The 24,318-nt window shown below is 38.4% G+C and overlaps 1 protein-coding gene across 1 annotated transcript in view; it reads right to left on the minus strand.

The window, feature by feature from the left end:
• Window positions 1-24,318, minus strand: part of LOC126483642 (methyl farnesoate epoxidase-like) — a 174,399-nt gene that overhangs the window by 16,027 nt on the left and 134,054 nt on the right. The window contains exons 7-8 of the mRNA XM_050106699.1: window positions 16,889-17,006; window positions 10,077-10,218 (exon numbers count right to left, since the gene is read on the minus strand). Of these exons, the coding sequence (XP_049962656.1) occupies window positions 10,077-10,218; window positions 16,889-17,006 (260 nt within the window). The remainder of the gene's footprint in view (window positions 1-10,076; window positions 10,219-16,888; window positions 17,007-24,318) is intronic.

Raw genomic sequence — 24,318 nt, forward strand, 5'->3', positions numbered from 1 at the left:
TCAGGCATTCTGAAACTCCATTTTGTCCTGGTGTGTAAGGAATTGTTAGTTCATATTAGATTTCATTCTCCTTTAAGAATGACTTCATATGCTGATTAACAAATTCTTTTCCATTATCTGTTTGAACTATTTTAATTTTTCAACCAATTTCATTTTCTACTCATGCTTTAAACTCAATGAAAGCGTCAGAGACATCTTTTGCTGAGTTTAGCCCATAATCAATTGACTTTTTTGTCTGTAAAAGTAAGAAATAGTGTGCTCCTTCCACAGAGCCATAAGGATCAATGTGCAGTGTGCCAAGTAGAGCTCCTGTTCTTCTGCATGGTGGTTTAGGAATAGGTTGTGCGCAATATATATCTTGTCATTTGACTAATTGACAGCAAGTTACATCCAAGGCCTGGAACACAAGCTACATCATTCATGGTTATCTGCTTATTTTTATCATCATAAGTAACTTCAAGATGAATGTTGCCCCCTGCACTTGCCTCAACATTGCAGTTATCTGCTACTGTAACTTTTGCAGTTGTGGCCAATTGGAAATTGTTAAATGAGTCTCTTTTACCCCTGGAATCTACATATCAGCCATCTCCATCATGTGAAGATGCAGTTAGAGCCATTAATGCATTTTCATTTTCAGCTTTCGTCTTATGACCACAATCTGAAGATTTATTTGGTTTCTTCTTAGTTCTAAACTCACCCACTTTATGACTAACTTTCTGATATTTATAACATTTAAACGACTTGGGTTTTCATATATTGCAGTTGATTTTCAACTTCTGGTGTTTACTGTTCTGTTTACTAGCTGCCAGTGCCAAGTCTATAATCTCATCTGTCAAAGCCAATTTGTGTTTCATTGATTCTACAATAACCAATAACTCACTAAATTGAAGCCCAAATTCTCAGTTGCTATAATCAAGCACTGGAAATCTTCAGATAAGTTCACTTAGCATGATCACAGCTAGGCCTATATAATCATCGTTCATTTTCTTACCAGTGCTCTGAATTTGTTGAGCTAGTGATATAATTTTTGACAAATACATCCCAGAAGCCAATTGTGCATTCATTGAGTATTGTAACAGCCAAAAGTAAGTAGATAAACTCTTATCTTTGAATGCTGATTGTAAATTTTGCCATGCTTCTGTAGCAGTAATTGCTTCATGAAGTTTCGAATATATAGATCAATTTACAGTTAAATATATTTTGGATAATGCTTTCTGTACATTATTTGGATTTTCATTAGCACCAGCAGTTGTTTCTCACAGTCAGTTGTGTTTCAGTACATTTCCTTTGTACACTTCCAGTTATTGAAGATAGCCATGCCTGTCAACTTTTCAAAATTAAACATTAATTGTTCACCGAAAACCATCATAAATATGTTCAGGTAGTTCAGCAAATAAATCTCAAAAGTTTATTAGCAAAAATATGACAGCACCACATTGAACATATGCAAAATATGATAACTTTGCAAGTAAAAATCACAATAACAATCATGACAATTGATTTCACACATCTATGAGCAATATTAATTTATCAGTTTTTGAACAAACAGTACTTTATCAATGTCGAAACTTAACTAATCTCTTCTTGGGTCCACAACCTACTGGATATTGACTCCAGTAAGCACTCTAAGACAGTGCAATGATGACTGTGATGAATGAAATTCACATACGCCATACTACAGGATGTTCAAAAGGTCTCTCCGCAGTGCCGTATGATTATTAGCCGCATGTGCCGTATGATTGTTCACCTGCCTGGGTTACTTCCCTTCAAGTGGACTCTCCCAACATTCCATTGTTTCATTTATCTCAGCCAGCGTCAGTAGTATCATTGGTGTGTGGCGATACGTGTTGACGTGAACGTTTGAGTTTAGTTCCTCTGTTCGTTTGTTTCATTTTTGTCAGTGTTAAAATGCTAACCGTTAAAGAACATGTGCTTCTAGTCGAACAAGTGTTCAAAGTTGGCACAAACAACACTCCCACATCACGATACTGTGCAAGATTTGATTAACAAATTTCAAAGTACGGGTTCAGTGACAGATGCACCGAGAAGTGGTCATCCTAGAATTTTGTCTGAGGATAAACTACTCAATATTTCTGATAAAATGTCCATGAATCCAAACATGTCAGTAAGAAATATCGCCCAGGAAATTGATGTTAGTGTCGGAATGGCCCACACAGCTGTAAGGAAAAAATTAGAGCTTTTCCCATACAAAGTGACAGTCATGCAAGAACTGAAAAATACTGATCATGGCAAGAAACTGCATTATTGTCAATGGTTTAAAAGTTTCGTTCAACAAAATGAAACATTTTTCACTGATGAGGCATCATTTCATTTGTCTGGATACATGAACTCACAAATTCTTGCATGTGGAGTACTGCAAATCCACTGTGTAGTCATGAGGAACCACTTCATTCTGTGAAAATAGAAGTTTGGATTGCAATTTCTAGATGCTGGATTGTGGGTTCCATATTTTTCAATGAAACAATAAATGCACAATGATACTGCAGTGAGTTTCATTTTTGTATATTCACTGTGGCATACGGCACGTGCAGCTAACAATCATACAGCACTGCAGAGAGACTCTTTGAACACCCCGTACCCCGTACTTATTCATTGATATACTTACAACAGAGCAAACATGAAAATCCAGCAAACTACTGTACAAGGTGGCAGCAGAGGAAAAATGTAGTTGTTTCCAACAATTCCAAGTATTCATTTCCTCTCTTATTCTGTGGAAGTCCTCTTGATTTATCAATTCTCTTAAATTTCGACATCTTTCTGTAACACCACATTTCAAATATTTTGATTGCTTTCATTTCTGATTTTCCAACAGTCCACTATACACTTTCATACAAAGCATTCTCAGTAAACATTCTCAAAAATTTCTTTTTCAAGTTAAGGTCTATATCTGATCCCAGCATACTTCTTTTGGTCAAAAAGCTCTTTGCCTATGGTAGCCTGGCTTCTTACATCCTCTTGCTTCATCTGTCATTTTATTGTACTTCCAAGGTAGAATTCCTTCACTTTGTGTACTACATGGTTGCCAATTTTCATGTTAAGATTACTACTAATCTTGTTTCTGCTGCTCACTTAGTACATCAGTATGTCTTTGGTTCACTATCAATTCATGTTCTGTGCTCAGTATAATGTTCATTCCATTCAGTGAGTCCAACAATTCTTGCTCATTTCTCAGAGGCTGTCAGTGTCATCATGCATCTTATCATTGATATCCTTTCACATTCAGTTTTAGTCCCACTTCTGAACTTTTGTCTTAACTTCTTCATTACTGCTTTGATATACAGATTTAAAACTTGATAAGAAAGACTGCATCCCCATGCTACATAATTCTTAGTTGTTGGATTAGTTTTCAAAGCCACTAATCCCAAAACCATGGTGATCAGCACAGCTATTGTAATTAACAGCATCTTCGGCTTACTGAATTCATATCATGGACAATTTCATTATATTATGTTTTGCTACTTATCTGAATTAGTTTTATCTTACAAAACTTTATGCATACATTTACACAATATGAAGCACATTTACAGTCCACCAAAAGGGTCATGAGTTACACAATTTTTAATGTGAATGTCATAAATTGCCTTTGCCACATGTCTCAAAGAGTTTTTATTAAGTGGTTTATCTTGGCTCTGTTATGAGTGTCAGTTACATGGATCATCACGGACCAAATGTCTAGAGATCTTTGAAGTATTGATCATGAGAGTGTTACACACACAACAGTTCTGTACAGTCCCATCGCCAGCCTCTGTGCAGAGGTTTGTAAACCACCACTGTGCATCTAATAGCGAGCATCAAGGTGTACCTAATCTATAGGTTCAAGTCTGATCCCCAGTCATTCCATCTGATTGCTTAACCCAGCATGTGGACAGTTTTAGTAAATCAACTACATGACACAAAGCCACCAAAGATCCACATCTGGCATTGATTCCAGTTCTTGCTCAGACATAGATCTATCTCATACCCAGGATGCTCAAAAAGCTCAGTCATGTTTCACGTTTCTGCAATACAAGATGAAGATTGCCCCAGATCTCATTTATAAATTATCTTTTCAGAAAATATTATGTCAGCAATTACATATATCTTTTTATGAGTGAGTTAATGCAGAAGAGGACTACCTTGGCTGCCTGACAGTTTGACCTGTTGGTATAACTGAGAGTCACATGCCATACGAATAGGGAATTCTTGAGGTGGGCATTAAAGTAGTCCAGTGCATGTACACAACAGAAAAGCTGCTTCAGTCCATCCAGGACACCCTTCTTTACTTACAAAATCTAGGGAAGGAGGTGATATCCTACTGGTTACTCAAGTAAGGCAGTAATATGGGGCAACTAAATGTTGAATGCTGCAGTCAAGAGTCCTGTGCAATACGTACAGTGACAAATGTTTAAATCCCCTGTATGAGCAGCGTCATGAATCACTGAGGGCACAGGTGACTATATGTGAGGGAACACAAGCTTATCAACTACTGATGTAGAATGCTAATGCGGCTCTGTATAAAGCACACTGTTTCCTCCTCCAGGGAGACGGTCACCAGCATGTGGTCCTTGTGTCATGCGTCTATCTCTACAAAGAGTGCAACAGTTTAACTTAAGTACAAAAATGAGTTCAATTCATGGGTACATATGTATACAACAGTGTGTCAGAATATAGGTCATGTGGGTAAATAGTAGAGTTTAAGTGGAAATTAGTTTTCTGTTGGGCAACCTCTTGTATTCAATTGAAGTGTGTCGTCACAGGAACTCGGAGTTAAGCAGTTATATTAGAGTATACTTAGAATTAGCACTGTAATACTATAATGCTGAACATAGTTAAATTATTATTTTGTGTTTCACTTCAATAAAATATACGTCACTGATATTTTTCTGTATCCCAGAATGTTAACCTCCTTGGGATCCATGGAATATTATTCATGTAATATAATGTAATATTCACAGAACTTTAACAAGGAAAAAAGTATAAGTGACTCATAATGCTTCACACAAATTAAGACTTTCTCGGTGAATCTCAGTGATGAAGTCTTCTGGGGTTATCAGCTGAGTCAAGGCATGATTCTGCAGTAATATTTCAACAACTTATCTTCAGACCTGTCATCTTCGCCTGAAGATAACATGTAGAAAACTTATTGAAACATTGCTGCAGAATGCTACCTTGAATTGGCTGATAACCCAAGAAAACTCATAATGCTTGTCTAGAATATACACAGCGGCTTCTCCAGCACAGTAATTCTCATATAATAAGCAAGAAGAAAATAAAATTTCACATTTAGGGAACAAAAGAAAATAGTAGAAAAATGTAGCAATGTGGTGCTATTGGTATAGCAAGCATAGTGGATGCCAGCATTCAATCTGCACCCCCACTGACCACTGTCACCTAGTCTACCATGTGCATGTAGCACTACACCAGTGAGATCTGATGGACAACCACAGGCCTTTGTGCACTCAGTTGTTAATGTTTTCAAGAGGTGTAACTACCTTCACTATATTGTTGTTGTTATAACTCCATGACTCTGTCTACACTGTATTTTTTGTGTATTTACTCAATTACCCAATAGACTGTACCTTTTTTATGGCTATGTGTTTCATTGCATTTCTAGTTAGAATCCAAGTGGTGATGAGTGAGGGTGAACTTTTCTTGCGTTTTGGCTTCTGTGTTCTGTTATTTTCAACTATTTGGCTCTTCCATGGAAGCTTTACTCAAGTCACTTCTTCAACATCAGTAGGTGCATATGGTTAAGTTGCAATGGTTGATAGCTATATTAACCCAGGTGCAAGCAACTCCCTCACCCCCCCTTCCCCCGTGATCAATCTGTGGATGCTTACAAGAAGCGGCTTCGCCAACATTTGTGCTGTTCTGAGTGATCAATGAGAAAGTCTGTCAAGCTCTTCTCTTATTATGGATACAATCTTGTATGTATCACTTATTGTACCAGTTAGTTCCTCTACAAGAACCAGAATCACTTTCTTTTCATGATACATATAGTTTAATTTCCCCAATCAGTGTAATTGTACACATGTGGTCACTGTGCATGTTGAATTCTACCAATATCAGAAGCAGCCACAACTATTGTATTGAGCTTGCATGACAACCTCAATCATAATTCATCACAGCTAAGTCTCAGGGGTTTCTCGTGGACACCATGGTCAGAGCTATGATAATTAGGTGCATCAGGCCCTTCAGTTTGAGGACCTCACACTGGAGGAATACTGCACAGTTGTTTCAGGTCTTCCACACCATGGGCCCATGTTGTTAAGAACTTGCAGCCCAGTGCATGGAGTCTAGCATGCTGTGGGAAGAGTTGGTCACCACAGTACAAACAAACCACCTGGGCTGACTCAGACAAACGTGTTGCCAGCAGCAGGAACAGTGAACACCACTTCCTTCATGTCTCTGTTGTTTTGTACAGCATCAGTGGGCAGCCTGCCCCAAGAAGTGGGCTTCTTGCCATAAATGTAAAAAGATCACATAGCAGGAATATGTCAATCTCTGCCTCCCCAGGAGTCATTGCAGGATACAATAAATATCAATATTCACACTGTTTTATCGTTGTGTTTTCTGTACCTCTAGGCCAGAACAAACTTTTCATTGAAGCACAAGTGATGGATCAGTTATTAATTCTACAAGTTGACAAGGGGCTGCCATGTCCCTGCTCAACTCACAGACATACACCAGGCTTAGGTCCCTGCCACTGGCACAGTCGAGCATCGATTGGTAAGCTACAACAAAGAGCAGATCCCTATTGTCAGCCAGCTCATGGCCCACACAGTCTGTTCCATTACATGCTTAGTAGTTAACGACGTGAGTGCCAAAATTTTTTTTGTGTTAGAAGCCTTTGCTGCTTTTGGTTTTTCTATTATGGATGCTGTGCATCTGATGTCAGATCAAGTGCTTTATCATGAATTGGATTCTTTGTGTTCTTAGTTTTTGGATCTGTTTCCCCCAGGATTAGGTTGTGCAAATAATTTCTTCGCACACAACACTCTCAGACCCTCCACCTGCCCTTGCTTTTCTTGGGTACAGCCACTGCCAGTAGCTTTATGCAACCACGTTAAGATGGAGCTTGATTGCTTGACATTGGTTGGGATTAGACTAAAATTTCTTCAAGCAAATGGCCTACACCCTTAGTGGTTGTAAAAAGCCATCAAGTCAGCTTTGGCTCTGTGGCAACTTCAAGGTCACTATTTATGCACAGTCAGTTACAGGTATGTACCCTCTGCCATGCTTGGAGCACTTGTATGCAAAGTTGTCTGGGGTTAAATTCTTTCCAAATATCAACTTGGCCAAAGCCAGACCAACGAATGAGGCATCAAAATAGTTGCTTGCAGTTAATACGCCTTTCAGCCACTATCAGTATCAACAGCTAATGTTTAGGGTCACTGGCGCACCTGCCATCTTTCAACATTTTTTAGAACATGTTATGACTGTTGTCCCTCGTTGCATTAACTATCTTGATTATATCATTGTGGCAGGTGCTACCACAGAGGATCACCTACATGATTTCCATTCTTTGTTTACTGTTCTACAGGCTGTGCACCTCAAATGTAATCTCACTGAGGCATGTGTCCCATGAAGCAATATGTGGCTGCCATTATTGCTTTGCCTTATCTGTCTAATCTAAGGGAACTCGGCTAAGTGGCATACTATCACAAGTTTGTTTCCAGACTAACTTTTACTGCCCACCCCTTGCTCCCGTTGCTTCAGAAATGTTCTCCTTTTATTTGGTCTCCAGCTTGTGAGCATACTTTTGTACAGCTTAAGTATCATCTTCACTCTGCTCCGTGTTTTGGAACATTTCAACCTGACAAGCATCTGGTCCTGGCTATGGATGCATCTGAGTATGAGGTCAGAGTCGTCCTGGCCCATCGTCAATCAGATAGCTCCAAAGAGCCTACTGCCTCTGACTCAAAAACACTCAACTCAGCTCAGCAACATTATTCTGAGTTAGAAAAAAAAAAGCTCTTGCTATTGTCTACAGCTTAAAAAAATTCATGTGTTCTATTATAGTGAAAATTTCTTTTAGTTGTAAATTATAAGCCCTTGGTTTTCCTGTTCAGCCTCTCTGTGTCCTTATCAGACAAAGGCACTCATCATCTTCAGTGTTGGGCTTTGTTCTGTACAATTGTGAGACCCATTTTCATCCCATGTCACAACATGTGAATATAGATGCCTAGTCCCGGCTCCCCATGAGCTCTGACCCCTCATTTGACCAGGAGGACCTGCTTTGTCTTCATCTGGACAGATGCCATGGATGTCTCTCCAGTCACTGGATGCCATGGATGTCTCTCCAGTCACTGGATGGTGATGCCTGATCTTTTTGTAATAACCCTCTGGTTATTACACCTGCCGCCCACAGTGGGTATAAGCCGAGCCACTACAGCAAGTGTAGTTCTCACTAAGTGACATGCCTGTAACTACATAAGGTGGCTGCCAGGGGCAGCACAGTCGCTGACTGCCATCACCTGGCCTGCCATGCATGCAATGCATTACACCAATAATGCCTGATCAGGACAGGATCTTTACAAAGAAAAGCACAGGCCCCCAGGCCTTCAGTTGTTAATATTTTTGAGACATTTAACCACCTTCACTGTATTGTTATTGTTGCCACTCTGTGACTTTATCTACACTGTTTTCTTGTTGTTGTCACTTTGTGACCCAATAAATTGTATCTCCCTTATGGTGTGTTTCTTGTGTTCCTAGTTAGAACAAAATCAAAATAGAAAAAGACAAAGTTCAGCCTCTTAAATTACATTAGTCATTTGGAAAAAAAGGAAGAGAGATTAGAATTTAATGTCCCAAAATGAGAAACCTTGCAAACACTAATCAGAATTGCCAATTTTTATTGTTACTCTGTGTTAATGCTTATGCAGGTTCATCCTGCTAAATGAGTACAAACTGCAGGAAAAATCCCTGAAAGGATAAGGAGAAAAAGGTCATATGGACATATGGCTGAAAATGTGTTCAGAGGGAGGTACATCCACTTGAAGGTAGGGATAAAAGATCTTTGACAGTGCGTATTTCAGTGATTGATAGCACACATATGAACACACGGTGCAAGTGATAATGTTTGTCTTTACTAGTGTTTTAAGTCCACATTCCAGAGGGCAGTTAGCTGAAGCACCATAATTAGTAGCCACATTACCTTTTGTGCCACCACAAGCATGTCTTCTAGTGAGGGAGGCAGACTCACCAACAGGAAGTCCAGATATGCCCTTGCTGGTAAGGCTTTGTGAAAGGATGACTGGGCCCTCAAGATGGCTGTTAACAATCCCCACCCACACATTGAGGCTGTGCCAGTATTGATGGTTCACTACCATTATACTGTGGGTATTCTCTGATGCACACAGGTGGTTGTTGTGAAGGTTCACAATGCTGTCCTTCATAAAGATAGCCTCATCTGTGAATAGAATGGATGACAGAAATCCCAGCAGTGTCTCATAAGACAAACCAGTGACAAAATTGTTGCCATGGAGGTAATTCCCTGATAGTGGCAGGTTCTGTGGTGAATGTTCCACATGGTTGCCTGGCTTGCCTCACACTATTGGGCCACATGTCTGGTCCTGATACCAGAGCCACTATCAAAGATCTTTGATCTCCACCTTCGTAGTGCATGTACTTTCCTTGTAACACATTTTTGGTCAAATGTCCGTATGACCTTTTTTGCTCCTAATCCTCTCAGGGATAATTTCTTCCAGTTTGTCTCCATTTAGCAAAAGCACCCTGTATAAGCTTAAATGTGAGGTTAAGCAGCCTTCCATTACAGAAACAGGAAGCAACACCGACATCCATTCCTTCCTTTAAAAATGCCCTTTGCCCATTGATGTACAGATACAAGGAATAAATGGGTCACATTTTATAAAATTCTACAGAATGTGCAATGCTGTTTAATGTAAGCAAAATTTCATAAATAAAACTGGAAAACTATAATAAATAAAAGCTACAAACTAGTTTTATTTAAACTCGTGAAGCATCATCACAAATAAAAGAAGCAAACCACATATGGCAATAAACAAACTGCCTTCAAAGTGCTTCTACAAGTAGTTTAATATTTTTCCTCATACCTAATCCAAAAGGAAGAAACCAGGTATCATGTTTTATCTTTCCATCTTTTCCAATGAATCTGTCTGGTCTGAAGTTTTCGGGATCTCCCCAGTGTTGTTTATCCATGTGTACACTCCATATGCTAACTAGAATTGTTGTTCCCTGAAATATACAGGACATATTACTTGATTTCAAAATAAATTTCCTGTGTCAAGTCTCTCTCTCTCTCTCTCTCTCTCTCTCTCTCTCACACACACACACACACACACACACACACACACACACACACACACACACACACACAAGAATAAAAAAAAAAGATGATTATTTTTTGGAAGCATAAATATAGAGTAATTTGAATAGTAAACCATGAATAAAAATTGAAAAATCATTCCAACCATGCACTGAATGTAGTATTTACATGACATTTCTGAAGGGAAAATATGAAACATGTTCACTCTTACAATGCTTAGCAGTATCTTCTAAGAAAAAGAAGCTCCATATATAAAGTTACACATCTTCACTATCTTCCACATACTAATGAATGTAATTTTCAGTGCATTTATTTTTCCTTTGTCACTGAAGTATCTGATGCAAAGTATTGTTCATATTAGTCTAGAATTTAGAAGAATGAAAGTTGTGAATAGTGTTAAGAAGTGTAATGATTAAAATGGTGAGTGAATTCATATACAGTTATATAAGATGAAACATGTAGTTATATTAATTTGCAGTTAAAATTCTGTAACAGTTTTAATGTGCTAGTTCTTTTTTAAAGACATGCACATTTATAAAATATTGCCAGAAAAATCACAGTGAATCAGGAAGCTTTGTTTATGTTTAGATCTAGGGGGTAATCATGAGAGGGGGAAGCCTGGAAGATGTTGTTGGTGTAGGTTGCTATAGTTATTATTGTTGATGTGTAAAGAAACATTGCAGGTAGTGGGTTGGCAGTGGTTGTCCACTACAGCAGAAATCCTCTCTATTGAAACACGGCAGCCAATTGCAGTTGGGCACCTGGATGATTGCATTTATTGATACTAAGAAGTAGGTGAGTATGCAAAGAGAGGGTGAAACAAAAAGAAAGAGATGGTCTTGTAATGTCAGTTGATATATCAATGGATCAGTTGGCGTAATTATGCATCACATGAGGTCACCAGGCACATTACGGAGTGATACATTCACTGGCACAATCTTATTATGGATAACAACACCAGCAACTGTAAGGATTCCAACAAACCAGACCAATTTAGCTTCATAATTTGTCTAAGCTCACTGACATGTACTGCATGCTTTATAATGGGCTTATTTATGAGGACCTTGGTCTACTTAGTATTTTTGACATTGGTTTGGACTCTGTTATTCCTAGATGTTGACATTTGGCTTGCACATGGACCTGTCTATTTTCCTAACATAGTGTGATAGTGTGGTCTTTATGCAACTACATGTTGTGCCTGCTGTGTGTTTGAACCAACAGCACATACTAGACAGAGAGAGTGGTTCATGTTAGAGTGCTTACCAGGCTGACAAAGTTGCAGTGTTCTCCAGCAATAACATTTGAGTTATTCAGTAAATCTCTTGAGTACTTTAACTGCCAAGAGATATCCAGTTCTAGAAATCTTTGTTTTTGTTTAGTTCCAGACTCAATTTTTTCTGTGGTTTATTTGTATTTAGTTTATGTTCATTAAAACCTGTGATGCTGAAGAAGGAGACTTGAATTTACAAGTGAAGTATTTTGATTGGCCCACAGATTTTAGCAGACATTGGAGGTCGTACTATATTTCTGGATTAAGATTCTTACAGCAAGACTGGACATATCTGACAGTTGGTGCAGACTGTTATATAAATCTATTGAATTGATCTCCACCTCTCAGATGGCTCCACAAATACATGTGTCCACATCAAGTGCACCAATCGCCAACAGTACCTCCACTTTGACAGCTGTCATTCATCCCACATCAAAAAGCCTCTTCCTTACAGCCTTTCCATCCACAGATACTGCAACTTCAGTGGAAGGCAGTTATCAAAATTAACTGATAACCTTACCAGAGCCTTTACCTACAGACCCTATCCGGCTTATCGAAAAACAAATCACCCATTCTGCTCCTGTGACACTAGTAAACCGGTTACCCAGCCACTCTCCTCTGATCACCCAGTGTCATCCTGACATTAAAAAGCTCAACCACATCCTCCACCAACACTTTGACTATCTCTTGCCATGAAATGAGGGATATCCTGCTCAAAATCTTTTCCACATCTTCCAAAATAGTGTTCTGCCACCCGCTCAGTTTATGCTTGCCTATGCTCATCCCTATTCCAATCCTATTTCCAATACTGCACCCTGTGGGTCATTCCCTTGTGGTCAGCCCTGGTGCAAGATCTGTCCCATACACCTGCCCACCACTTTCAACCACAGTCAGTCACAGGCATTTCCTACTCAATGAATGGCAGGGCCACATGAGAAAGCAGCCATGTTATGTGTGAGCTATGCTGCAATTACTGTACCCCATTCTAAGTGAGCATGACAAATAACCAGCTGTCTACTTACATGAATAGCCATCACCAAACTCTGGCTGACCACAAGTCTGACCATCCAGTTGCTAAATATGCTGCACACCTAAACACGAACGACATCAACAGCTGCTTCACTCTGCAGGCCATTATGATACCTCCTTACAACACAACTTTTTATGAATTATGCAGATGGGAACTGTCTTTCCAACATCCAATACATCCTGCACTCCTGCAATGCCCCAACCTCCACTAATTTGTTCCCATAACTTCCCCTTATCTTTTCCCTTCTCTCTTCTGTCAAAACCACTCCTTCTCCATGCAGATCATGCACTGCCTTCTCCCACCACTCTTCCTCCCCAACCCATGCAGGAATTCTCATTCTTATTCTCTCTCTCTCTCTCTCTCTCTCTCACACACACACACACGCACACACACACGCACACACACACACACACAACACACACATTCTCCCCCCTCCCTCTCTTTTCCTTTCCCCCCACCCTCTCTCCCCTTTTCAACCCCTTGCCCTTCACTCTCACCTCCCTTTCTCCCTCTTCATCACCACTTCTCTCTCTCTTTACCCCTCTTCTTTTTCCCCTCCCATGTACTCCATTTGACTTGTGGTGCATCCACAGAGTCATCTGTCCTAAGACTTGTCTCTTTCCCACTACCCCCTACTTGTGTCTTTCACTGCCCCTCCCCGCTTCCATCAGCTCAGGCAACTGCTTTCAGTAATAGAGTATTGATAACCAGTCTTACCATGGCCACTAAGTGTGTGTTTGGGTGCATGTGTAGTTGTGTGTGTGTGAATGTATATACTTCTGCTAGAGAAAGAGCTAGTGCTTGAAAGCTAGTGTGAATACTTGTGTTTCTGTGCACCACACATCAATATCAATCCACTTGATCCACTATAGGTAAGTGGTTGCCTTTTCCATATTTTACATGTTGCTGCATCCAGGAACTTCCATTTTTGTTCATTCTAATGAATCCCACAGATGGTAACAAGTGCAAGCCACAGAGCTTGCCAAAAACACAAGCTAGGCTCAGTGAGAGAGAGTTAAGAAGTGGCATGCCCAGCAACAGCAAACAGTGTTCTTGATTTCCCCCCCCTCTGTTGTGACCAGAGGTAACTTTTGACGTATGTTACGAGCTCACAGAGGCTCTTTAAATGACACACAGGCCAGCAAAATACTGACAGGCTGTTGACACATCAGATGATAGCAATAGCAATAATTGCATGCTCCAAATTAAAACAAAATGATAATAATAATTATTATTATTATTGTTATGCATATGCTAATGCAAGCCATGAGTATAGTATGCTGATGAAGGCAACTAGGCAAACAGTTTTAACATTACAGATGACACAGAAAGAATAATGAAAGTGAACTCTCTGAGTTTGTAACTTATATTGGTGTAAAAAATGCATTCAACACAGAAAATTGGATTTTTTAAAACTGGAATGGAATGGAAAGGTGGGAGCTGTACAAGTGGCCATGATATTGCAAGGAAACTAAAATTAAGAAAGGTGTGAAGTAGGGCTGTCTGTTTTTACCACACTTGTTCAGTGTGTTCGAAATGTTCCTGCTTTTTGTGATCTTGGAGCTTCCATATCACCTGGTGAAGTTCCATTTGCAGCCATGGCCAGAGTCAACAGACTCTTAGTGCTATGTGGTGTGCAAGACATATCACACAATGTGTTATTCCATAGACTTATCTTGAAAATTTTGTTGACAGGCTTGAATAATTTCTGTGCACTGTCACACATGTGCTGTCCAGCTAAATAAGGGTTACCTGCCTTGCCTTGACACAAAAGATGTGGTTAAAATAGTTGCTTCTGCTGTACCACTAACTAATGCCCTGTAGCAGTCTGACTGCTTTTCAAAAGCTCCCACTTATGACCACTAGATTGGACAAAAGACACTGCACTCAGTTGCTAAACTGTCACCAACTGATATCTGCAATCTTTTCTGTAAACAACACAGGAAAACAGTCTAAAGTCAAAAATTGCATGGACATATACAAGAACATCATACTTTAAATGATTGGTTTACAGTAGCTGTAGTTAGGGGACATAGTGGTGTAAGTAATCTTCCTGGTCTTGGGACTTTTCTGAATGTGATGTTACAGCTTATTGTACCTATCATGTTGGGGTACAAGCTAATAAGGATTTTGGAAAGTCAGATCCATGTCATTCATTAGATAACACTCCCAGATAACAAGATGCTCAGAACTCTGTTACATGGCTTTTTCCTGAACCATCTGTCTACACTTTCTAAACTTTCCACACTGAGAGAACTTTACTGATCCCTGACTACAGACTTCCAAAACACACACAGTCACACCACCTCTACCTCAGAGGGCTCCAAATTTCCTCCACAAGCACTTACAACTGACTCCTTTAATTTTCCAACTCCCACCTGCTCGATAAAATTATTTTAACATTCAGGCCCTTGGGCCAATTAGCCTCCAGAGCAGCAAGTAGGCACTGCAGTTGGCCATTCCCTTTTAACATTCATAGTACTGCTGTAAAGTGCTGCTGCCTACTGACATGTTCAGAAGTTTGTTTTCCAAAGGGTATTAGGAAATAATAGCCTTCTGTAGGAAACACTCACCATTGAAAATTGTCAGGTCAGGCCAGGCCACCATCCTTCAGCTGGATTAAGCAAAAACTAGACATTTATCTATAGGTGTGAGAACAGTTCCTGACCCCCAAAGGCAGGGAATCAATGCAGTTGCTCACAATAATGACCAGCAATCACTGACTGTTGCAGCCAGAAGTGATATATTGCATGTTAATTGAGAAAAGGACTAACATCTTAAAAAAGAGAACAACAAGGAGTCAGTTAAACTGAGGAACAGTCCATTGCAAATGATTCGTTGTAATGCTGTAGTGGTGGCCACAGAAAAGAATGTGAACATAATACAAAAAGTGATGGCAGTCACATCATAATAGTGTAAAGTTAATGTAAATGCTTAAATAACAAAACTGTTACTAACAGGCAAGAGTGGTCAGCATATCATCACTTATATGACACTTGGAATATGTTACATGGAGCAAATAAAACAGTTTTGCTATTTAGCAAGCAATCAGTGTTGGACATAACAAGCACACTATGGAAAACTACAAAGTGAGCAGCGTTTTCTGAATCAGTGTTCCAGGTCAAGATAAGTCTCTCAATGAGCTGATCCATGACTAAGAAAGGTATTTGCAAAATATTTTGTCTGTGGTGTGCTACTCTGTGATGGTGAGAACTGAACAGTAAGTAAAAAGGTAATTAGCAATGAAAGTGTGAATATGGATGAGAGTACTTAGAATGCGGTGGACCCATAGAGAAGCAAATCAAGAAGTCCTGACAAAAATAAATGAAGAAGGCTGTAAGGAAAGAGATGAGAGACTGACAAAATTTTCTAGCCATATGCCTGGACGTAACGTGTGTGAAAAGCATTTTTGAAGGCAAATTACTTGGTAAAAGGTGACCAGGTAAACATAGGGAACAAATCTCTCAAACCATGAAGAGGGTAGTGATTTAACAAAATTATGAAGCTGAAGACTGAATAATGTTTTAAGCAATGCAGCTTAGCCTTTGCAATAAGAAAAAGCAAAAATATTATTCATATTCACTGATAGATAACACCACTTGGAGAGCTAATTGAAAAATAACTTGTTACTCATTGACATGTCAGTGAAAAGCATTTAAGAGAGACAGAGAGAGAGAGAGAGAGAGAGAGAGAGAGAGAGAGAGAGACAGAGAAAGAGAGAGACAGAGAGAGAGAGAGAGAGAGACAGAGAGAGAGAGACACACAGAAAGAGAGAGAGAGAGAGAGAGACAGAGAGAGAGAGAGAGACAGACAGACAGACAGAGAGAGACAGACAGAGAGAGACAGAGAGAGTCAGTCAGTTGGCCACAATTCCATAAATTAAATTATTGAATGGCTTTATTGTCCGAGAGACCATGTCTAGGATTGTTCAACCGCCTTGTGCGAGTCTTTCTATTTGACGCAACTTCGGTGACCTGTACATGTTCATGATGATGAGATAAAACTATTATTGCAACACAAACATGCAACCCTCAAGCAAAGAAAATCTCTGAGGCAGCTTGTAATCAAACCTGGGACCCCAAAATCTAGAGACGGTGATGCTAACCACTAGACAGTGAGCTGTAGACCTTAAATTAACTGTTGTGAAATACAAGCGTCATTCAGTCTGGCTGAAACATGAGTGCAAAGGCATCAGTTCATTCAGAAATATTGTGAATGGTATCTAAATGTTAGGTATAAAACTATTACCAACACCATTCCTTCTATCAGGCTCTGTTACCTTTGGTATTTTGTATCCAAAGAGTTCTGTATCACAAACAGCTCGATGGGCAACAGAGGTAGGAGCAGTGTTTACTCTTCTCTGTATCTCCATTAGAACTGCTTCAGTATATGGCATCCTAAAACACAAGAAAATTAACACATATATACTTTCAGTAAATTGAAACACAGAAAGAGAACAGTATCAGACAGTTTCATCATTGGCACAAACAATAGATTTGCCTTGCTATCTGAATCAGCTAAGGAAGAGGCTCAAGTAGATGTAAGTGTAGTCAGCGCTCAACAGACTTTCTCTAGGAAACCAACTGTTTGCAAAAAAAGTAGAAAGTAGGAGGAAAGTTCTGTTGTCGGGTGGTAGCCATGGAAGAGGTGTGGGCCAGATTTTGCAGGAAAAATTAGGTGACAGGTCACAAGTATTTTCAAGCCCAGTGCATGTCTTAGCCAAGTGATAGAGGATGTAGGATCATTGTGCAAAGGTTTTACAAAGCAGGATCATGTTGTGGTAGTGGGTGGAGCGGGAAACAGTATTGACAGGGATCATGGCTACAATATTGAGTGTGACCTGGTAAAAATAGCATCTGCAATGAACCATACAAATGTTGGCTTGGTTGCTGCTTTCATGCAGTATGACTGGCCCAAATTGAACAGCTCTGTCAGGAAGGTCAATATAGAGCTAGATCAGGTGCTTCGGACAGTTACTTTGTCAAGCATAGGTTTGGTTCCTGTTGATGATATTGGTAGGTGGGACTTCACAAGACATGGCCTGCATCTCAATAGGAAATGGAAGGGTAAACTGGCTGGGATGGTAGCAGAATCTTTAAGGTGTGGGGGGGGGGGGGGGGCACTGAAATTCATGGGAGTACTTTTTAGGCTAAGATTAGTATCCAATCATCCTAAATCAATTGAAGTTAAGCTTCATGAAAAGTTCAGGCAGGCAGGTACTAGAGATGTGAAAATATCACAAGATTCTCATAACAGTACAGTGAAAAATAATGTTAGTATGTCACAAGATTCACATAAAAGCATGGTAAAAAAATAATGTTAATATGTTGCATCAGAACATCAGGGGATTAAAAAACAAAGGAGATGAACTTCCTGTTTGTATAGAAGATTTAGAAACTGAGGATGGAACAGCTGTACTATGCCTGTCTGAACATCATATAGTCACTGGTATGGAAATGGTAAATGAAGGTGTATATAAGCTTTCAGCTCATGTAAGGAGAGACACTATGGAGAGAGGAGGAGTTGCCATATATGTTAAAATCACTCATAGTGCGAAAAATTTGAAAACTAAAAAATTTTGTGTAGAGCAACACATAGAAGCATGTGCATGTGAGCTTAAAGTAAATAAAGCCACTTTTATAATTGTAGCCATGTATAGGTCCCCATTGGGAAATTTTCAACTATTCTTGAAAAACTTAAATTCTTTGTTGTGCTACCTGTAAGACAAAGGAAAGCAAATTACTGGTTTTGGAGATTTCAACATAGATTTTCTGAAAGAGTCCGATAGAAAGCTTGACCTTGTAGTATTACTTGGTTCTTTCAATTTGACATCAGTTATTGATTTTTCTACTTGGATGGTACAGTAAAACAGCACCCTGATAGATAATGTTTCCATAGACCAAGATAAATTTAATCAAATAAAAACGTTTCCTATTAAGAATGGTCTGTCTGATTGTGATGCACAGCTAGTTACAGTAAATGATATAGCTCCATACAGTAATGCAAAACAGTCCTCTGGAACAGTGGGTTCCATTAATGATTTAACACAAATTTTAGGGAAAGCTTGCAACACTTAGACTGGGATGAGGTGTACAGGGAACATGATGCTAATTTAAATTTTAACCTATTTCATGATACCTTTGCGAGTATATTTGAAAACAGTTTCCCTAATAAGCAAACAGTGAAATACAATTGTAAGAAACCACGTAAAAAGCCATGGCTTACTAAAGGGATAAACAGAAAAGGGAAATGTATCTTATAGCTAGGAGGAGTAATGATCCCAAAACAATGAAACATTATAAAAACTACTGCACTGTATTAAGAAAAGTTATTAAAAAGTCCAGAAGTATGTGCATTATGTCTGAGCTTAGCACATCTGATAATAAAATTAAAATGATTTGGAATATTGTGAAAAGCGAAACAGGGCAACCGAGAGCACAGGAAGACTGTATTTCTATCAAACACAATGAAAAGTTTGTTAACAAGAAGTCAGAAGTAGAAAAAACTTTTAATAATAATTTTTTAAGTGTTGTAGAGAAAATAGGTTCCGGCTGTCCATTAGAAAATGCAAGGCAGTATATGGAAGAGGCAGTACCTACACAATTTGATAAAACTGAAATTCAACCCACCTCTCCTACTGAAATTAGGAAAATAATAAATTCACTCAAATGTGAAAGTTCACATGGAATTGATGGCATTTCCATCAGAGTACTAAAAGCTTATTCCCAACAAATAAGTGGGATTCTCAGCCACATATGTAGTAACTCACTGAAACAGGAAATTTTTCCAGATGAACTGAAATATGCTATTGTTAACCCACTGCATAAAAAATGGGATAGATCTGATGCTAACAACTACTGCCCAATCTCACTTCTTACAGTTTTATCCAAAATTCTGGAAAAAGTAATGTATTCAAGAGTAGCATCACATATTTGTAAAAATGAAGTACTAACAATATGTCAATTGGTTTTTCAGAAAGTGTTTTCAACAGAAAATGCTACATATGCTTTCACTGATCAAATATTAAATGCAATGAATAACTGACCATCACCCATTGGGATATTCTGTGATCTCTCAAAGGCTTTTGATTGTGTGAATCATGAAATTCTTCTAGATAAGCTTAAGTATTGTGGTATGAGTGGGACAGTGCACAAATGGTTTAATTCATACTTAACTGGAAGAATGCAGAAGGTTGAAATTAACAGTACAGGTGGTCTACAAAAACCAGCTGAGTCCTCTAACTGGGGAGGTACCAAGAATGGTGTCCCACAGGGTTCAGTCTTGGGTCCCTTATTGTTCTTAATATATATTAATGACTTGCCACTCTGTATTCATGAAGATTCAAAGTTAGTTATTTTGCTGATGATACAAGTTTAGTAATCACACCCAAGAAGCATGAATCATCTGAGAAAATTGCAAATAATGTCTTTCAGAAAATTATTAAGTGGTTCTCTGGAAATGGACTCTCACTAAATTTTGAGAAAACACAGTTTATACAATTCTGTACAGTAAATGGCATAACACCACTGATAAATATAGACTAAGGTAGAATACTCAAAATTTCTGGGTGTGTGCATTGATGAGAAATTGAATTGGAAGAAACACATCGATGATGTGTTGAAACGGTTAGGTTCTGCTACTTATGCTATTAGGGTTATTGCAAATTTTGGTGATAAACATATCAGAAATTAGCCTACTAAGCCTATTTTCATTCATTGCTTTCATATGGCGTCATATTTTGGGGTAATTTGTCATTAAGAGAGAAAGTATTCATGCACAAAAGTGTGTAATCAGAATAATAGCTGGAGCCCACCCAAGATCACCTTGCAGACATTTATTTAAGAAACTCGGGATATTCACAGTACCTTTGCAATACATATATTCACTTATGAAATATGTCATTAATAACTCATCCCAATTCCAAAATAACAGCAAAGTGCATGGCTACAACACTAGAAGAAAGGATGATATTCACTATTCTGGATTAAATCTCACTTTGGCACAGAAAAGGGTGAATTATGCTACCACAAAAAGCTTTGGTCATTTGCCAAATAGTATTAAAAGTCTGACAGAGTGACACATTCCACATCATTACAAAATGTCATATTCATGATCTATGGAACAAGGATTAATGTATGTATGTACGAGTCCAGCATGACTGAACTTGAGTTGGGCTGATGGTGAGGCCTGTGGATAGGACTGACAGTTCTGTATTAATGAGATTTCTGGTGGATATATATTGACAACAGTGTTCTGGGTTTATTTAGGTCCTAGTGGATTTTAAAAAAGGTTGGGACAGAGTTCTGGAGAATGTAGTAAATGGAAAAAGTTAGCAAGGCTTGGTGTGGGTCCTAAGTGGTGCTGACAAGGGGGTTCACTGAAGTATAAGATATATGTTGACAGGTAGTGGTACTCCAGTGTGGGAGAAGAAAGTAAATAAGTTTGATAAATTATGGAGGTGATGTCTGGAGTGCTCTTGCAGGTGTTGGAGGGCAAGAGTTTCTATTTGGAAGATCAAGCTCTTGCTCATAAGCAGAGCAGTTATGGCATGGAGGAGAGTGAAGGAAATGAGCATGCATAATGTGGTCATGACAACATGGGAAGAGTGTCAACTGTGAAATGGAGGAGGGTAAGTTTTGACAGTGGCACCATCCAGAAGAAGAAATGATGAATCGGCATTGTGTAACAGTAGCAGTCCACAGTTTGAGGAATCTTATCACTGTACACAAAAATACAGGTTCACAAAATGTTTGTTGTATCACAAGATGCTACAAACTCTCAGGACATTCAATTTACAAAGGCACTACATGTCTTGTAACATCAAAAAATATGGAAACAGAAATTTGGAGGACCTGAGCATGTGCAAGGGTTTTTAAAACTTAGAGGAAGCTCTCTGCAGAAGAACAAGAATAAGAAGAATCAAGTGGTTGTGCCTTTTAGATGAGCTACAATATTGCACTACTTTTAGCAATTTCATGGGGCCCTTTCACAGATGGTGCTTTAATAAAAGAATACTGTCTTTTTGCATTTAACATTTATGTGCATTCAGCTAGAAAAATTTCATGTGGTTCTGTTATCAAACATGACAATCATACTTCTTGTACAAGTTATGGCCAAAGTTTTTCAGAACCAGCTTGCAAAAGCTTTGTAAAGACATTGTTTCCTATTCTTTATCACTCTATGAAAGTTTAGATATTGCAGGCACACGGTGGATGTGTCTCTCTTAGCGTAGAAAATGTAGGTTTATTGTGGAATTTTTGAGTCTGTGTCTACAGAGAGAGAACCTGTTGTGACAGAGAAAAAATCAGGGCCCATAGTGTAATGTAATGGGAAAATGAAAAACCTTCCTGTACCCAATTCATGCGGATTTCCAGCTTGGCAAATCTGATCTGTAATAGGACACATGTTTCTTGTATGCAGCTTGGGAAGAATGACTGTTTGAATATTTCTTGTCCTTATGATCCCTACAGGAGTGATAAGTAAGGGCTTGTAGTATATTCCTAGAGTCTCCAATTAAAGCTGGTTCTCGAAATTTTGTAAGTAGGCTTTCTTGGGATATTTTATCTCTGTCTTAAAGAGCCTGCCAGTTCAGTTCTTTGAGCACCTCTGTGCTACTCCCCCATGTGTCAAATAAATCTTTGACCATATATGCTGCCTTTCTGTGTTCACATTCAATATCCCCAGAGAGTCCTATCTGGTACAGGTCTCACACACTTGAGCAATATTCTAGGATGGGCCACATGAATGATTTGTGTGTAGTCTCCTTTGTACACTGATTGCATTTCACTAGTATTCTACCAATAAGAGGAAGACTTACTTTACCCATGACTGAGCCTATGTGATTGTTCCATTTCATATCCCTACAAAGTGTTACACCAAAGTAATTCTATCCTTGATAACTTCAGAATTTTGAAGTGTATTTTAGTCAACATTGTCAAAAGCTTTCTGTAAATTCACAAATGCTATTAACTTAAATTTACCTTTCTTTACTCTATCTTCTCAGTTAAGCTGTAGCTTCAGTATTGCCTCATATGTTCCCAAACTTCTCTGAAAAGGATATTGATCTTTCTTGAAGTCAGATTCTACAAGTCTTTCCATTCTTTGGTGAATAGTTAATGATAGGATTTTGCAACGATAGCTTATTAAACAGATGATTTGATAATATTCACATCTGTCTGCACCTGCTTTAATTGGTATTGAGGTTATTACATATCTCTTTGAAGTCTGATGTATTTTGCCTGTGACATATTTGTTGTATAGCTGGTGGAATAATTTTGTTATGATAGGTTCTCCAAAGGATCTCAAAAATTGTGAGGAAATGACCTCTATCTCAGGGACTTTGTTTCAATTTAAGTCTTTTAGTGCTGTCAAATTCTGCATGAAGTGTTGTATCTCCTTTCTCATCTTCATTTACTTCCTTTCCTTTTTCATAATATAATTTTCAAGTTTCTTTCTTTGTGTGATATTATTTCAACCTTTCAGACTCCCCTTCTCTACTTAGCAGTGGATTGCCATCAGAGCTCTTGATATTCTGTCACCTGTTCTTCTTTTCTCCAAAACTTGCTTTACTTTTCATATACACAACATCGGTCTGTTCCATAGTTATGCGTCATTTACAGTTTTGCATGTCTTCTCAAGCCATTCATGCTTTGCCATTTTGCACTCCGTCAATCTCATTTTTAGATATCTCCATTCGCTTTTGCCTTCTCCATAGGCTACATTTTTATATTTTCTCCTTTCATCAGTCAAATTCAGTATCTATGTCTTATCAAAATTATCTATTAGGCCTTGTCTTTTTGTCCGTTTGAGCTTTGGTTGTCTTCAGTATAATATCATCTCTCAAAGTTACCCATCACCTTCTGTTTTATTCTTTTCCCTTGTTTGTGTTGATGGTTGTCTAATGAACCCTTTCAAACTCAAAAACTTCTGATTATTTTTATTTATCCAACTTACAACTCCTTAATCAGTTTTAATCTGCAGTTCTTAGCCAATAAATGATGTCCAGTTCCACGTCTGCCACGGGAAATGCTTGTTGTCATTGTTGTGGTCTTCAGTCCTGAGAGGGAAATGCTTTGCAGTTTAAAAACTAGTTTCAATCTCTGTCTTAGCATTATACTATCACTCTGAAATTTTATGGTCTCTTCTATGTCTACATCCTTCTTTCATGACTCTTAAATATGCAATAATTAAATTGTGATCTGTACAATGTTATGTTCAATCATGAAGCAGTCATAAATTTCCTTGGTATTGGTTAAAATTTATACATAACAGCAAATCAAACAAAATATGTGAATATAAAAAAATATTATAAATATTATTCAGCAAGTGATAAGATGAACAACTACCTATGTACTATGTGTTGTATGTTTTTATCACAATGGAAATTTTCTATTCGCTGCTTCTTTGAGTAATCAAAACACTGACAAATCATTCAGATTTACATCTAGTGACTTTTGTGAATGTTAAAGACGTTTGGACTTCAGTTCTATAAATGTTGTGACTCTTGTACAAAGTGTTCGGATTATGCTTGATAAATTACAACAGGACATTTACAAACATCACTATAAGTCATCATGATTTGACTGATGTAGAAGGCAGTTTTTAGAAGATCTGAAAATACTGCAGCAATGGCAGTCATCTCTAATGGCGTGTAGTGATCCAAGATTGTTGTTGTTGTGGTTAGAAGAGCACAACATTAGGGTCATTAAT

The sequence above is a fragment of the Schistocerca serialis genome, chromosome 1 (assembly GCF_023864345.2).
Source record: "Schistocerca serialis cubense isolate TAMUIC-IGC-003099 chromosome 1, iqSchSeri2.2, whole genome shotgun sequence".
Classification (NCBI taxonomy): Eukaryota; Metazoa; Arthropoda; class Insecta; order Orthoptera; family Acrididae; genus Schistocerca; species Schistocerca serialis.